This window comes from Adelges cooleyi, unplaced genomic scaffold (assembly GCF_023614345.1).
Source record: "Adelges cooleyi isolate 19-005CV unplaced genomic scaffold, UGA_ACOO_1.1 ACOO_flye_CR_arks_rails_tigmint_CR_PRNA_376, whole genome shotgun sequence".
In the NCBI taxonomy this organism is placed as follows: domain Eukaryota; kingdom Metazoa; phylum Arthropoda; class Insecta; order Hemiptera; family Adelgidae; genus Adelges; species Adelges cooleyi.
In genome coordinates, this window is record NW_026096053.1 from 1,993,176 (window position 1) to 2,010,455 (window position 17,280).

Genomic DNA, 17,280 nt, shown 5'->3' on the forward strand with positions numbered 1-17,280 from the left:
ATTTGAGCAATCGAACCTGTTCGACCTATTTTTTACTACACTCTACTACTGGTGGTTAGCATAATAATACTACAATATTATGACGTCAGACGTTGGTACATTCACTATGTATAATATATACTTATACTTGTTTATCGTAGCACTAGAGCGGGTGCATAACGTAGTGGCGTAGCGTTGGAGTGTGCAGATTATTAATAAACAGGTACTACACTAACGTGTATGATATTATAACGTCTACGGGTATGGTATTATATAGTTTTATTAAGACGTTCCCCATTGCGCAATTGCCGGTAGCACCACGATGATCGGCGGCAGTCGTACGACGAACGGTGTGCCGAAAACATGTATTTTAGAGAAGAGAGTTTGATTTTTGCATATGCGTTGAATTTGTAAAAAACATGGTAATACCGAAAATTCGGACCCCACCGATGTTTGGCGACGTCTCCAAGATTTCTCTGGAGTCGGTCACTCTGCTGTATTCGCTGTCCATGTCGGTTTCGGCATTTTTGCAAAACAACTTGCTCTTGAGAAAAGCGTGTAACCCAATGGAACCCTTTGGCGAATGCGTCAACAGCGAAAAGACAGCCCAACACGTCGTTTCCATCATTCATTCGTGGAAAGCGTTAATTCAGTACACCATTCCCGTCGTTTTGATCATACTGGCAGGTACGTGCAACGCGAGTGTGGTCTAATCTCTTTTAAACACAACATAATTATATTATAATAATATAATGCGTTAATAATTAAACGTCGGCGCTGCAATAAAAACAATAATTGTTTGCTATAGTATGATAACACCGAAGGCGTCGAGTTTAACAATAATTATTATTAATACAATTATATTGCAACAACAGTTTTTAAACGTTATCGACTAACACATATTGGACAGCTGTTGACTTTATAATAATACAATAACATTATTATGAGTAATAGGTTGTGTAGTTAAAAATATTTAAGGATAAAATGACCAAAAAAAATACGGCCAAGTATCAAAATGTCCAAGATATGTATTGCTTTGAAATAAGTTTTTAATCCATACATTAATCATTTAAATTAATAATATAAAAATTGTAATCATTTAGGTGACAAATATTTTATATTTTTATTGCTTGTAACGGGTACATTCGCTACAGGCTCGTTACAAGGTTAATACAAAAATCGTAAAGCTATCATATAATAATTGACTTACATAATAATTAAAATATGGTTTTCTGAATATTTATTAATCTATTTATTTCTACAGCTTATAATATAATAAATCCGGGTATTACTATTATTGTTTATATTTTATAAGGCTTTGTAAACATATCAAAAGTCTAACTATTATCTCTAATATTATTAGTATAGGGCCAAATAGGTATATATTTTGTACGTCAGTATACTATTATACTATACTTCATCATTAACTTGTATAAATAACGGACATAACATAATAAACAAAATATTATATCCTAGTATATAATAATATGCTGGGTATTTTTACTAAACTCCGTAATAAGGAATTTATGGGAACTATTTAATAAAATATACAATTTTTAAATATTTATTCAAGGGAAATATTTAATTTTTTTTTCCGAAGTGTGTTTATTTTTAACTTTATACTAAATAATTTAAAGGAACAAACGTTGTCAACATAATTTTTTGTGACCAAAAGAAGTAAAATAAAGTATTAACATCATACAGTCGTACAACCCCGCTGTTGCAAAAAATATATTGACAAACTAATCGACCCAGGGAAAAATTTAAGTTTGATAAAATGTGTTTTTTAAATAATAAATACATCGGATTAAAATATGCCAATCCACTCTTAAGTATGACACTGAGATAGGCAAATACGTAATGTAGACATTAGACAACTAGAACTAGACATATTTTTTATGTTATCAGTTATTTAACAGCAAACCACTCAATACGTACTAATAGTACGTAATGACCGTCGATAGTGACTATGTGGATTTCAATGTTTCCTCTAAAATTTTTCTAGTGTACTTGTACTATTATTTATATAAGCTGATTAAAATTTAGTGGTGATTAGTTGAATAAGTGTTTTGTTGATTTAGTTTGACGAATTTTTTTTTTCTTGCGATCTATTAAACCGAGACGTCTGAATGTGTACACAGTAATGTTTATGTGGTTGACTGAGCTTGATATGTGTTAAACATGTCAGCTTTTTAGTTTAACAAACTTAGAAATGATGACTATTTTTCATGTTATTAGTCGAACTTACCTTATACTTTTTGAACTTGGTAAGATATCATTCTTGGTTACGTTACCATGGCAACCTATAATCTTTTGGTTTACTCGAGATTTCATTGCTGGTATAAATTAATTTCGTTTTTAAGGAATTTATGTGCTTATAATTAAGTTGTGGTTTTTATTAGTTAATCCAATTAGAATAAGCGTATATAATATTTGTGTTATAAAAAAAGGCAGCATAGCGGGGTCGGGACATAGTGAGAAAGTTGTTAAACATTTTATAGCCAACACAATAAATCTATATTCAGTCTAATTTTCATAACATCAAATCACAAAACTACAACCAAGAAAGTGAAATAAAGAAAAAGTTTCCACTCTTTCTAGAGGAAGAGTTTTAATATTTATCTGGATTGTTAATTTGTATATTTTTTGAAAAAGTTATAGTACGCCGTTATTTTAAGATGAAAAATATATACGTTATTTGGATGTTTACCAGATTTTGTAGAAGATATGGTGGACTATTTTATTGAAGTCACAATTTTGTTTTGGTCTCTGATTTAATTAAAATTTTGTTTATAAAATATTGCAATTGGTTATTTTAAGATTAAACAATTTTTCACCTTGTATTACCTAATTTTTTTCTTAAAATAATGTAAAGGAAATTGTTATCATTTTACTTTTTCTCCAAAACGCTTAGTATGAAAAAAAGTTTGAATAAATTAAAATTTTTTAATTGAATAAAATAATGTTCAAGTTCTAAAAAGTGGTGTGTGGTGGGCGTAGCCTCGAGTAAATCAAAATATATTTGTGTATTTAGAAAAACAGTTATAACAATAAAACGTGTATGTGACAAAGGATAATATCCTTAAAATAACTAGAAAAACTTAGACTATATCATTGTTATCGGTAAGTTAGTTCTTAAATAACTCAACGGAAATCAATAACGATTAATACAACAATGATAATAATAATTAATAATTGTATTAAATATTATATTAAAACTAAATAATAATACAGCAATGTAAATAATTTATTTTTAATTTTTCAAGACCAAAGCTATAATAATAATAAAAGTATGATTACATTATAATAATATTACAATAGTTTATAAACATTATTAATATATCCAACTAGTGATTATTTTTAAATTATAAAATGAAAACATGGAAGGCTGTATGATTAATTTACTGTATATGGACTAATTAGCTTTGTTGTAAAGTCATATCTAAGTCGTTGCTCCCATGTATGTATAACCTTTTTCATAAAAAATATACGCATTTATAATAATTATAATAATACAATGTAGCGCAGAAAATATTAGAATTAATCTGAAATAAAGAATTGGCTAGCTTCCAGTTGTTTTAAATTTATAACTGAAAGATGAATAAAATGTTTTAAACTGTAATATAGTATGACTATAATAATATAATATTAAAATAGATATAAACAATAAATTCACCTATTTTTAGATTCCGGTCAAAAACTTTATTTGTTTAGGATACTGTCCAAGCATGACTAATTTTTTTTGTGTGTGTAATTTAGTATATTTTAGTGTAAATAATATTTTAAAGTCAATAGAATAAATAGCGTGTTAATATGTTCGTCCTTCACTTTCATATTGAACTTGAGAAATCCGTATTTTGTATAGGTGATAATTGATATAAAACATGAATTGAAACACCGAGTTAATTTTGCAAGTAAACATTATATTATCTATCATAAATGGTTATATATACAAGTAATTCACAGAACATTGAACTTCAAAGTTGAATAAAGGCGTTCTGGTTAGATTAAATACGAAACAAAAGTAAAAAAAGGAAACAAATAACTGCATGCAAAATTATGGTACTTTTCTGAATAATATATTTTTTCTTTATTTTGTCAAAAAGACTCATAGATACATTTAAGTAAGTTTACGTACCACATAGGATGTACTATGTACAACCCTTTATGTGTTAGTGACCTCTATGAAAACCACTTTTATTCGTACGGCAGACGCGCAGAATTATTGTAATTTATTATTATTGTAATTCGGAAATTTTACATTCTGTGGCATATATGAAGGCCACTTGTAAAAATACCCTAGACGGGCAGAACTATTTTTTTCATTAAATCGTTCTTTTAGAATACTATTACCATTCTACTACTTATTTATATCATTTTTGTTTAAGGGAACATCAATGTTACTTTAAAATTAAGTCCTGTAGACGGTGGCTGAAATAGATGCCACCAAACTATAAAGGGCCATTGAATTTTCCTAGACCTAGATTGATTAAGTACTTATTTTATACCTACATAGTTTTAGAAGTATCGATGTATCATTAAATAAAATTCAATCATTGAATGAAAATTACACTACTTAACTATACAGTTCAGAGAAAATGAGTGTCTAACGTTAAATAAATCAACCACATTTTTGGGATCTATAGATATTTAAACTGTTTGTGCTCATAAATCTTCTTTGCGCAAATAGTTACATTGATAAATAATATACTGTTAAGAACTACAGAATATAACGATTTCAATGATATATAATTTAATAATTTTAATTTACTAAAACATTTTATAATCAGCAATTAAAAATCCAGTTTTTTTCTTAAATAGTTCTTTTTGTATTTTTCTTGAACGCAAAACTAGTGTAAAACAGAACAATCGTTTATCAATAGTCTACCATCTATGTAACATTTTATAAAGAATTAAACTGTGTACTTATTTGAATTGTTTTACTTAGTAAAAACCGAAAAAGTCATAAAATCACTGAAATTAACATAAAACTTGAAATTATTACCACTTAGGAATCAGTGGCACGATTATAATACGGTTATCACCATATAATATTATATACTATATGGTCACGATGGTTACATTGATAATATTTTATCGATATTGATAAACATAACCAAAACCAGTAAATTTTACAGCTGTTTTTATATTGATAAAAAAATGGCTACCATGTATGCCACAGTTACGTAAAAGTAGAATGTTCAAATATATTGTTGCGCGTTTACAGTCTTTATAATGGTGGCTTCTATGGATGCCACAGTTGTCTTATTTATTAAATTTTGATTTTAGATCTGCGCGTTAAAGGGATAATGATGTTTTTTATATGATCTCAAAATTTCAAAATATCATGACTACAGAAAAAAAGAGGAAAGTTTAAAAATAGCTAGTTTTACTTATAAAATAATGACTTGCAAAATAACCACTTGTCCTTAACTCCTTTTTCTTAGCCATATTTTTAAGTCTACGAATCAATTTCTGCATTCTTCATTTTTAACTTGGTATTCTAAGAATTACAATATTTGGATTATCGCTTTTTTTTAGGTGTAATACGTGAATACATTATCCTAAACCTAACTTGTAATTTCATTTTTGAAGCTCTCATTTCCTTTAAACGTGTCTAAAATTAAATTAAATTAATTCTAACTAATTCTTTTCCTATTTATGAAATAAGCAGGCCAAAAATAAAATCGTTTATACGTCCTTAGACCTTCCCGGGAACTTAGAGAGAACTTAATTTATTAAGAAAATGTAAAGTTTCAACTTTCATCAGAGAAACGTAAGTGTGATTTTCTTTAATCAAACGGTACGACGCGTACTGATTTCAGATAGGTGCAGTAGTTTAATGTTATATTGAAGGAATGCGGTATTTTTACAATAATTGGCCGTTAAATAAATAGAATTGTGAAGATCCTAGACTGCAGCCCTCTCAGCCCGTCCTTAGTATATTCCCGCCAAAAAAAAAAAGATGCTGTACAACATCGAATAGCCCTCAATTCCGTACTGCAAAAATTGTAACAATTATGAAATGTGAATTTTTTTCAGGACCATGGAGTGACAGCCACGGGAAGCGAAGAAAACCATTGATATTTCTACCGATCGTCGGTCAGATCCTGACTGACGCTTTTTGTATTATGAATGCCTATTTCTGGTCGTGGCCTCCGCAAGTCGCCGCCGTATTCGAAGCAGTCACCCCAGGGTTGTTTGGGTCCAGGAGCATGTTTTGGGTGGGCATAATATCCTACATATCCGACAACACCGACGTGGAATTGAGAACCCTGCGGTTTGGAGTGATCAACGCGACTTACTACATAAGCTCGCTGATCGGCACGGGCATATCTGGCATCTTAAACGTCAAGTTGGGGTTCTTCGGAGCGTTCGCAGTGTCCATTGTGTTGAACTCTGTAGCTCTAGCCATCGGTTATTTTGCCGTCAAAGACACGTCGGTACCATACGAGGAAAATAAACTTTGGCATAAGCCGCGATATCTCTTTCAGGGCTATTTATCCATATTTAAAGGCAAAGTGAAGAATTACGCTATAACGCTGCTATTATTACTGGTATGCCAGTCAGTGTTAGTTGGACGATTATCGGGTGAGCTATTACGATGAACAGTATGGCCTATGGGTGTTGTGTTAGTTTCACTGGGTTTTATCAGAAATTAAAGAGCTTATTAAAATTTAATTATAACTGTTGAAGGGTTTTAACATGAGTATGTTTTTTGTCTGGAAGTAAAACACATTCAAAATGTTTATTCTTGATGGTACAATTTTTTTTTTTGATATTCGTTTACTTCACCGATAACATTTTTTTTTATACCTATTATTATGACAATTGTGCACAAAGTAGTTTTGAATTTTTCTTGGAAAAATAATTGTGATAGTTTGACTAAAATAATAACAACCAATAAAGAACCTTTATTATTGTATTAGTAAACAAGTATACACTATAGTTAATGCTCTAAATTAAGATTTTTCAAAAAATTCCTGCACAGATGAGTATCAATAAATGGGTAGTGTTGCGTCCTTTAAAATAAAAACATTTTTTTTTAACGACAATACAGCTTAAATTTTTTTATTTAGTATTAGTTAAATGCTACCATTAATCATTATAAGAATAGTATTAAACAATTTTTTTCGTGACGTAGTATTCTTTTCCAGATATTTGCCACTTTACACTAATATTGTATTATTTTTGTTTAGGGGAGTACGCTGTAATGTATTTATTTGTACGGTACCAATTTGGATGGCTAGAAGTGGAATACAGCTATTTTGCAGCCTATAAAATGATGACAATATTTTTTGGTAATTTATATGTACATTTAATTCTGAGCCTTATTGTTCATGCGAATAATTGTAATTGTTCTTATTTAACAAAACAATATGATTTTCAGGTACGTTATTTGCTGTTTCTGTGTTAAGCCACCATTTGAAAATAAATGATGTAGTTATTGGTGTTATAGCTGGTACCTTTGACATTTTTGCTGCGTTTGGCTACGTACTGGTTAAACAACCCTGGCAAATGTATATCAGTAAGTTTTGTCCATTCCTATACATAGTTAATAAGTTACTTTTGCCACATAGCTGATGTATTATTAATATACAATAATCATAACGTGTAAAAATATGTATTTTACTTTTATTTGTAGTCCCGTTAATTGACTTGTTCCACGGAACCGCACTAACTATTACTACTTCGTTGACTTCCAAAATGGTGGAAAAAGAAGAATTAGGTAAGACGTCCCCTTTTATCTTAATCTTAATACAACTCACATTGCTGTTTTATGCCCCCTTTTCTTTTGCTCTTCCTCTTTTAACGTCATACCGTTTTTAGCCCTGGAGGAACACAAAAAATCAAGTAATCGCTTTGGCTCGAAGCTATAGATACTTTTTTATCGAGTAGGTATTATTTTTCCGTTGTGACCTGTTGCTTTTGTATTCACGTACAAGGTAATTTCTAGATATTACTTCATTGATTCTATTTCTCAAACCATAACTATCACACTATCGGCTTTCCTTATTATATCTTCACTAACGGTATCCTTGGTTTACCTTATATTATCATGTTACTATTATGTAAGTAGATACTTTGATTTTTGTTATAAATGTTTCAGTTTAACTCTTGTTTTAATGTTAATATTAGGTCGAGTGAACTCAGTCCAAGGACTCTTCTCTACTGTACTGTCGTTCGTTATAGTAGCTTTGTACAGTGCTACGTACAATTACACATTTGAATATTTAACCGGAGCAGTATTCCTATTAAACGTTATTTTGACGGCACCTCTTTTAGTCGTCTTACTGTAAGTTTTTTTACTATCAGGTTTCATAATTTCTTGTTAATAAATTTTTACTTTGTTCACAAAATAATTAAGTAGTTATAAGGATAAGATGCAATTAGCTGGATCTCGAATAATATGGACATTTTTGTAGTGTTGTTAAATATTATTATTATAACGTTTTTATTTTACTATTATGAAATAATATATTTTCAAATTTATATTTTTCAGAACTATGTATTACAAATGCAGACATTTATGGACATCGGATAGTCATAATATAGCTGTCAGGTGATAGTCTAACACGTCGTCATGACACTGACAGTTATATGATTTATCTGTAAATGTTTATATTATTTTACTTGTAATATAATTGTATTTATTGTTTTTTACATTATACCAAATTATACCTCTTCCCCTAATATAATTACACATGTTATAAATAAAAAAAACATTTATGAGGAACCTTTTTGTATTTTCGTAAGGGCGTAAGGGGTTTATTTATACATATATATATATATATAGCTAAAATGTATTGTACCCCCCCCCAGCCTTTTTGGTAACGGGCCCGTTAGATCTAAGGACAGTGGTCTAGTGATTGTTGTGGAGTATGGTTTACTTGTGGACCAGTTGTATTTTTGGCAAAGGTCACATGTTCTAACACACTTAACTGTTTCACGTGACATCTTTTTAAAAACATGTTCTCTTTCAATATTCTGTATACCTTATTAGCACGTACACGCCCAAAACTGTAATAAGTGCCATATTTAATCCTCAATAAATGCCTTAGGTATCATTGCCATCCGTATTTCTTACTGTCTATTCTCTTTAACCACATTATCCGAAATAATATGGTTGTCATACTTAAAAGATCTTTTACTTTTTGTTTTAATATTGAAAACTTTTCATCATTTTTTTAATATATTTCTTTCTCTACCTAATTGTTAATTTAAATAAAAAGAGTGAAATTTTCTTTTTTTTTAGTAAAACTAGGATAACTAGTAAAACTATTAGGATATTAGATTAATTAAAAATACTTCTACAGGTATTAGTATACTTATAAGGTTATAAATAAAAAAGAACATTTATGAGGAAAATTTTTGTTTTTTCGTAAGGGCGGGGTTAGCGAAACGTTTCACCAGCTCCGATTATGATATTTTTGTTATTCTATCTAAACTGTTATCATGCAAATTCCGAAACTAGGCTTGCAAATTCATGCAAATTGCATGTTTATTAATGAAACTTGAAAAATCAAAGATTTCTTCTTGCGGAATGGCGCAGTGTACGTATTAATACATACTATACAATGATGAGTATACTTTGTACAACCACCTATTTAACTACAAGTTCAACGTCTAATATCTATACATACTACATTACTGACGTACGTTTTGAGGGATTGTAGGTAGATGATATAATTATTTGAACTGTCATTTACAGAATGATTATAATACCAACAAAAATATTGAATTAAAAGTACGTCAAATGACATACCTTCAAATATAATAATTATACCAAGAGATATATACTATGTACATTGTACAGGCATTTATATAAAACCATTCCTTTTATAATCTACATATTTTTAACTTTTGAAGATTTTTCAGATATGAAGTAGATAATTTAAAATTTTCCAATAATAATAATAATTTGCATTTAAATAAATAATACTTAAAAAAAAATTACTAGTTTTTGAAGTTCATACTAATAATAGGGTCGTTCCAGTATCTAAAGGAAAAAATATTAATTAATAAAGCACATTACACCCACACAAACAAGCCGAGTACTTAATTGTAGTACAATTGGAAATTAAAAATAAACGTGGTTAATGTACATCTTATTATAATGCACTAGATTGTGTTCATATAAATGAATAATAATTATTACGTAGTTATTTAACAAAAAACTGTGTTACTTTATTTAAAAATGAATTAGACTACTAGCCCGTTATTACATGTTAGTTGTTACCAGATAAGACACAACTTATAGTTTTTAAGAGTTATTATTGTATAACTACAATTGTTAAACGTCTATTATAATAATGTAAAAAATAAATTAAAGTATTATTGTAAATGGAATAATTTGAAAAATATGCTCAAGCGGCATTACAGTAGGTAATCGGCAATACAATGAGCATTATGCACAGTACAGTACACACTGTGCAGTACCGTCCGGCAAGATAATACGCATGCGCAGAAACAAAAACTCATCGAACGCACCGGATTCCAACTGACTACTGAGTTATAATTATAAATTGTTAATTTCTGTACAACGCACTCAAAAATTTTTTTTTTCATTCTGTTCTTTTTTATTTTTTTTACTTTTCTGTTGTTTACAGTAATGTGTAAATATACAAATTTGTTTGTCTAAAATACGTTCGAGTAAATTTTTTTGATCTAGATATTTTCGGCCTAACTATTTTTCAGTTGTGATATTGTTTGAAAATGTATGGTCGAATAAATGTTTTTTTATAACCCTCTCCATCAAAATCTTTATAGTCTCATAGGATCATATGATGATACATTAAGGATAAGACATTCCCTTTCCTCTTAAAATAATCGCAATTTTGTAGTTTTTATTTGTGAAAATTAATTAGTTTGTTATTTTACGGTATAAGACAATACTTAAATTTTTATTTTTTTCTAGAGCTCTATCAAATTTAAAACCTAAATAGCAGTGCATATATTTAATAAGCTTTTAAATTAAGAATAATTTGCTGCGAATTTTGATTGGTCGAAAATCAGTTTTGGATAATTAATTTTTGAGTAATTAATGTTTAAAATTTATGACGGAAGGTAGAGATTGTTAAAGTAATGCGCGCAGATAAAAATATAATACAACGCCACCCTTCCTCTCGTTATAAATTTTAAACTTTAAGTAACTATCCATAACTAGGTAGCCATGGGTGGTGGTAGTCATGTCATAAGTGGCATGGTATCCATGTCGGTTATCGACCAATCAAAATATTCAGCAAATTATTCTTGATTTAAATACGTACGTCAACATTTAAGTTATAATTTGTTCTGATTATTTTTTTTTTTATCGTTGTTTCTGGTGATTGTAATAGGTCATGATCATTATTTATTTACTATAAAGACACTAATCACTTTAAAAACCATAAACTGTTGCTATTACAATTTCATCATTCGTAAATTGTATTTAAATTTGTGATAACGGTTATACTACTATATAAGGTACAACAACAATTTAATGATGATTATTTTTAGAAAGACTCATTATATTATAAATAACATATCACATTATAGATGACCGGTAATGCTATTATGACTATTAACTGGGAAATTGGTAAAAGTCCTCTGTTCAAATTTCAAAAAGGGGGGTTTACTACTATTAGGGTTCCAGTTATTAGGTCTAGGAAATTCACGTCTTTATATTTTTAAGTGCACAACTGTAGTTGCCTCCTCAACAATTTAATGCCAGACCACCACTGACGACAACCGGCTTTTATGCAACAACAACTGCTTACCACAGCTGATAAAAAATGAACAGCTACGCCGATCTGGACACACGCATTCCGAAAACCGGACCACATATTTTCGTCTACACAATTGCGGCTCGTCACTGATACCACGAACAATACACTTCCGCTTATTATCCGTTTTGCGGCGGCGAAAACAAGGCTACATTTAATGCACTCCGTACCCGTCTCTTTGTTACACAGATATATAATAAACTAGATTGCTAAGTGTACATGCAATACCGTAAGTGTATTGCTAAGCGTACCGTCATTAGGGATAATTGAAGTAACCATTTTCCGCTATCTTTGTGGAAATTATAACCCTATTACACGCAAATATATGCTTATAACAATAATTATAAGTTAAGTTGATAACACAGAATCACAAATATATATATTATTTTGTATACAAACGAATCCCTCAAAAATGGCGAAGATGACATTATTATCGCTAGTTAGCAATCTAGTTTATTATATATAATATCTGTGTCTGATTATCACACGACCGTAGAATAGTTATTAGTAGCAATTGCGGTAGCACCACGATCATCGGCAGTCGAACGGTATATTTTACAGAAAAGATTTTTTTTTTTTATAATAGCGTGCGAAGAAAAAACATGTTACCATTGAAAATTCGGACCTCGCCGTTGTTCGGTGACGTCTCCAATTTGTCTCTAGAATCGGTCACTATGCTGTTTTCGCTGTCCATTTCGATTTCGGCTTTTTTGCAAAACAACTTGCTCTTGAGAAAAGCCTGTAACCCAATGGAACCCTTTGGCGAATGCGTCAACAGCGAAAAGTCAGCCCAACACGTCGTTTCCATCATTCAATCGTGGAAAGCGTTGTTTCAGTACACCATTCCCATCGTTTTTATTATACTGGCAGGTACGTGTAAAGTGGTGTGTGTGTGTAGTATTTTTAATCTCTTTTAATATTTGAATCATAAAGCTATCATGTAATAATTGCCAAAAGGAATGACGATAAAAGTTATCAGAATATTTTTTAAGTCATTCATCTCAATAGCTTATAACATGATAAATTCATATAATTACAATTATTATAAATAATAATTTAAATGTACCTACCTATAAATATAGAATTTTATTTTAATTCTGATTTCTGAACAATACATTTATTGTTATTTTCTAAATAAAAAAATTACTTTTCTTCAATTTTTCTCAACATGATAGGGTAGCCTAATTTTTATAAATTTGTTTTTTTTTTTGAAGCTCTCATCCCCTTTGAAGGTCTCGGGTAGGATAGGCATAAACTCACTTTACCGGACACTCGGTTTTATGTAATTTGTATTGTTGCCATATTTTAGTGTTTTTTACGCAGATTACGAATCTGAAGTCAGAATTAGGCGGACTCCTCTAGTTTAAAGATAAAATAATTCAATTATAAAATACGCTTATTTATTAAATAAAATGAATTATTCAAAATATTTAATAATTCAAGCTATTTTTTTAATTTATTTATATCTTAACCTGATCTTTAATTTCGTTTTTGAAGCTCTCTTCCCCTTTAAAAATCGCGGGTATCTTAAATTAATTCCAACTAATTCTGTTACTAATTATTAAATAGTCCAAAAATAAAACCTGATAAACGTCGTTACATCTTCCTGAGAACAACATTTTTTTATGCAATTAGGGTGGTTTTATTTTTAAAATTGTATTGTTATATATTAATTTTATGATAAGTTATGTATGTATCACTAAAAAACGTAAGCTTTCATCAGATGAACGTAAAAGTGATTTTTTTTTAAACAAACTGTACGACGGATATTGATTTCAGATAGGTGCAGTAGTTAAATTTTATTGAAGAAATGTGGTATTTTTACAATTGGCCGTGAAATAATTAGAAATTGTGGGGGATCCTGGGCTGCAGCCCTCTCGGCCCATCCTTATATTCCCGCCAAAAAAAAAAAAAAATAGCTGTACCAATTCAGTACTGCAATAATTGTAACAATTATGAATTGTAATTTTTTTCAGGACCATGGAGTGACAGCCACGGGAAGCGAAGAAAACCATTGATATTTCTACCGATTGTCGGTCAGATCCTGACTGACGCTTTTTGTATTATGAATGCCTATTTCTGGTCATGGCCACCGCAGGTCGCCGCTGTTTTCGAAGCAGTCACCCCAGGGTTGTTTGGCTCCAAGATCTTGTTTTGGGTGGGCATGATATCCTACGTTTCCGACAACACAGACGCAGAGTTAAGAACTCTGCGGTTTGGAGTGCTCAACGCGACTTCCAGCATAAGCGCGCTAATCGGCACCGGCTTATCGGGCATCTTGAACGTCAAGTTGGGGTTCTTCGGAGCGTTCGCAGTGACCGTTGTGTTGAACTCTGTAGCTCTTGCAATCGGTTATTGGGCCTTTGAAGACACGTCGGTGCCTTACGAGAAAAATAACCATTGGTTTAAGCCGCAATATCTTTTTAAGGGCTATTTATCTATATTCAAAGGCAAAGTGAAGCATTACGCTATAACGCTGCTAGTATTACTGGTATGTCAGTCAGTGTTAGTTGGACGATTTTTAGGTGAGCAACTACGATAAACTTTAAACAGTATGAACTATGGCCTACGGGGGTGGGTTGTGTTACTTTTATTGAATTTAATTAGAAATCAAACAACTAATTACAGTTCCACTAGTAGTATAATATTTAACAATTTGGTGTGACGTCATATTCTTTTACAGTTATTTGCCATTCTACAATAATATTATATTATTTTTTTTTAGGGGAGTACGCCGTAATGTATTTGTTCGTAAGATACCAATTTGGATGGCAGGAAATGGAGTACAGTTATTTTGCAGCCTATAAAATGATGACAATAATTTTTGGTAATTCATACGTTCATTTACTCCTGAGCCTTAATGTTTATGCGAATTTTTTAACAAAACTATTTGATTTCCAGGTACGTTATTCGCTGTTTCTACGTTAAGCCACCACTTGAAAATAAACGATGTGGTTATTGGTGTTATAGCTGGTATCTTTGACATTTTTGCTGCGTTTGGCTACGTACTAATTGACCAGCCCTGGCAAATGTACATCAGTAAGTTTTGTCCGTTCCTATACATAATTGATAAATTTTTTGTGCTACATAGCTGATGTATAATTAATATGCAATATTCATAACGTGTAAAAGTATGTGTTTTACTTTTATTCGTAGTTCCGGTAATTGACTTTTTTCACGGAACCGCAATTACTATAATTATTTCGTTGACTTCCAAAATGGTGGAAAAAGAAGAATTAGGTAAGACGTCGTCTTTTATTTTAACTATTAATTGTTGTCAGATAAAGTATACTGTAACCCACTCTCTGCCCTATCACCACCTTTACAGTTTTAGGTCCCTTTTCTTTGGCTCTCCCTCTTTTAATGTCATATTGTTTTTGCACCTGGAGTAAATAGTACTACAAAAAAATCACGTGATCGATTTAGCCCGAAATTATAAATACATTATTATTTAGTAAGTATTATTTCTCTATTGGGATCTTTGGCTTTTTTAGTCACGTCTAAGCTAATTCTTAGATATTACTTCATTGGTCCTATCTGTCACACCATACATATCACACTAGCCGCTTTTTTTATTACATCCTCTCCAACGTTATCCTTTGTTTGACTTATCTTATCTTGTTACTCTATGTAAGTATATACTTATTTATTTTTATATATGTTTCAGTTTAAACCTAGTTTTAAGCGGACATTATGACTTATGTCTTCTTTTTTCTAAGGAATTAGTATAGGCAATTTTTTTTTCAAAATCTTAATTGGAAAGTTAAACTGTTGTGTGTGTAATTATTAGTTCAGTAATTAGGACTCTTTTTTTTGGTAGTTCATAATATCCTAGACACGATTTTCAAAAAAATCATCTAAACATAGCTACGCTGAATACGATTTATCGGTCCATATAAATTTTTGAGCAAAAATACCTACTATAAAATCGGAAGATACAATATTTTAAAGACAATGGTTTATCTAATTTTGAAAATTATAACGTAAAACAAAGTTATAATTATTTAAAAAAAGTTAAAAAGTATTATTTTAAAAGTAAAATATTAAGTTCATAATAAAAAGGATATGAAAGGTATCCAAAATCTTGTCATATTTCAATTTGTTTTAAATATTTTTAAGTATTTTTATAAGTTCGCTAGAAAATTGGGTGTATAACTTCTTTTTATGTTAATATTAGGTCGAATGAACTCAGCCCAAGGTCTATTCAACACTGTACTGTCGTTGGTTATAGTAGCTTTTTACAATGCTACGTACCATTTCACATTTGAATATTTAACCGGAGCAGTATTCCTATTGAGCATTATTTTGACGGCGCCTATTTTAGTCGTCTTACTGTAAGTTTTTTTACTATCAGGTTTCATAATTTCTTGTTTATAAATTATTACTTTGTTCATAAAATAATTAAGTAGTTATAAGGATAAGATGCAATTAGCTGGATCTCGAACAGTATGGACATTTTTTGGCACTTTATATTAGCCAAACGTTCAATTACTTTGTTCACAAAATAATTAGACAATTATTATAACTATATAATATAGGTAAGACGTAATTGTAAAGGTAAGTGGGGATTGCTATGATGGTCGCCAACCAATCGAATAGGCAATTGAAGTAGAAGAAAGGTAAGATGCAATGGCTGTCTTGAAAAATATGTTTTGAAAAATATTTTTTGTAGTGTTGTTAAATATTATTATTTTACTATTATGAAATAATATGTTTTCAAATTTATATTTTTCAGAATTATGTATTACAAATGCAGACATTTATGGGCATCTGATAGTTATAATATAGCTGTCAGGTGATCTGTTAAGTCCTACACGACGTCATGACAGTTTTTTGATATACTTGTCAAATTGTATATTATTGTATACACATTTTGTTGCAAAATGAACGTCAAATATTATTTGGATGATTTTCGGATACATCCACGTCAATAGTTACAGGCCGACGTTTCGGACTCATTGTAGTGTCCATCTTCAGGTTTTCGACTGTCTCGACCATAAGTATGGTCACGGCAGCTGAACAGTCGAGACCATTATCGCCCTAAAGATGGACACTGCAATGAGTCCGAAACGTCGGTCTATAACTATTGACGTGGATGTATCCGAAAATCATCCAAATAATGTATCAGTCCACGAAAGCATTAACGCATTCATAATGTCAAATATTGTTAATAACGTATATGAACTATTAAATTATTATAATGTAAAAATATATAGTTTGTATTTTAGCGTGGAACATACTTTAGCTTCAGTAGCCACCAGACTAAAGCATGTTCCATGGTTCGTAATTTTAGCCGTTAGGCTTTAAGTAGACTGTAACATTTTAATTTTGTACTCAATTTATTACACTGTTTGTCAAATGTTCTCTTTTTACTAGGAACAAATGCTAAAATATCAGCATTATATCGAAGAATTTGTATCTTTAAATTGTATTAAATTGTGTTTTTTACAACTTTAATTTAAAAAAAAAAAAACCACTAGATGTACTGAGAAAACCTAAAACTCAGATAATGCAAAGAAAGTATGAAACTTTGGTA

At 30.3% G+C, this 17,280-nt stretch overlaps 1 protein-coding gene across 6 annotated transcripts; it reads left to right on the top strand.

The window, feature by feature from the left end:
• Positions 1-274: 274 nt before the first annotated feature.
• LOC126840728 (proton-coupled folate transporter-like) lies at positions 275-17,167 on the top strand. Of its 6 annotated transcripts, none has more exons than XM_050576648.1 (7): positions 275-666; positions 13,721-14,269; positions 14,470-14,571; positions 14,646-14,783; positions 14,901-14,984; positions 15,922-16,078; positions 16,480-17,167. In XM_050576648.1, exons 1-7 carry the CDS (start codon positions 399-401, stop codon positions 16,541-16,543), a joined length of 1,362 nt encoding a protein of 453 aa, XP_050432605.1. In that variant the 5' UTR covers positions 275-398; the 3' UTR covers positions 16,544-17,167. The 6 variants fall into 6 exon arrangements, with proteins under 6 accessions (XP_050432605.1, XP_050432608.1, XP_050432607.1 ...); XM_050576651.1 differs by lacking the exons at positions 13,721-14,269; positions 14,470-14,571; positions 14,646-14,783; ... (1 more) ...; positions 15,922-16,078; positions 16,480-17,167 and adding exons at positions 6,022-6,570; positions 7,179-7,280; positions 7,370-7,507; ... (1 more) ...; positions 7,810-7,874; positions 7,937-8,095 and having other exon boundaries at positions 278-666; XM_050576646.1 differs by lacking the exons at positions 13,721-14,269; positions 14,470-14,571; positions 14,646-14,783; ... (1 more) ...; positions 15,922-16,078; positions 16,480-17,167 and adding exons at positions 6,022-6,570; positions 7,179-7,280; positions 7,370-7,507; ... (1 more) ...; positions 8,119-8,275; positions 8,483-8,730 and having other exon boundaries at positions 280-666.
• Positions 17,168-17,280: the final 113 nt, after the last annotated feature.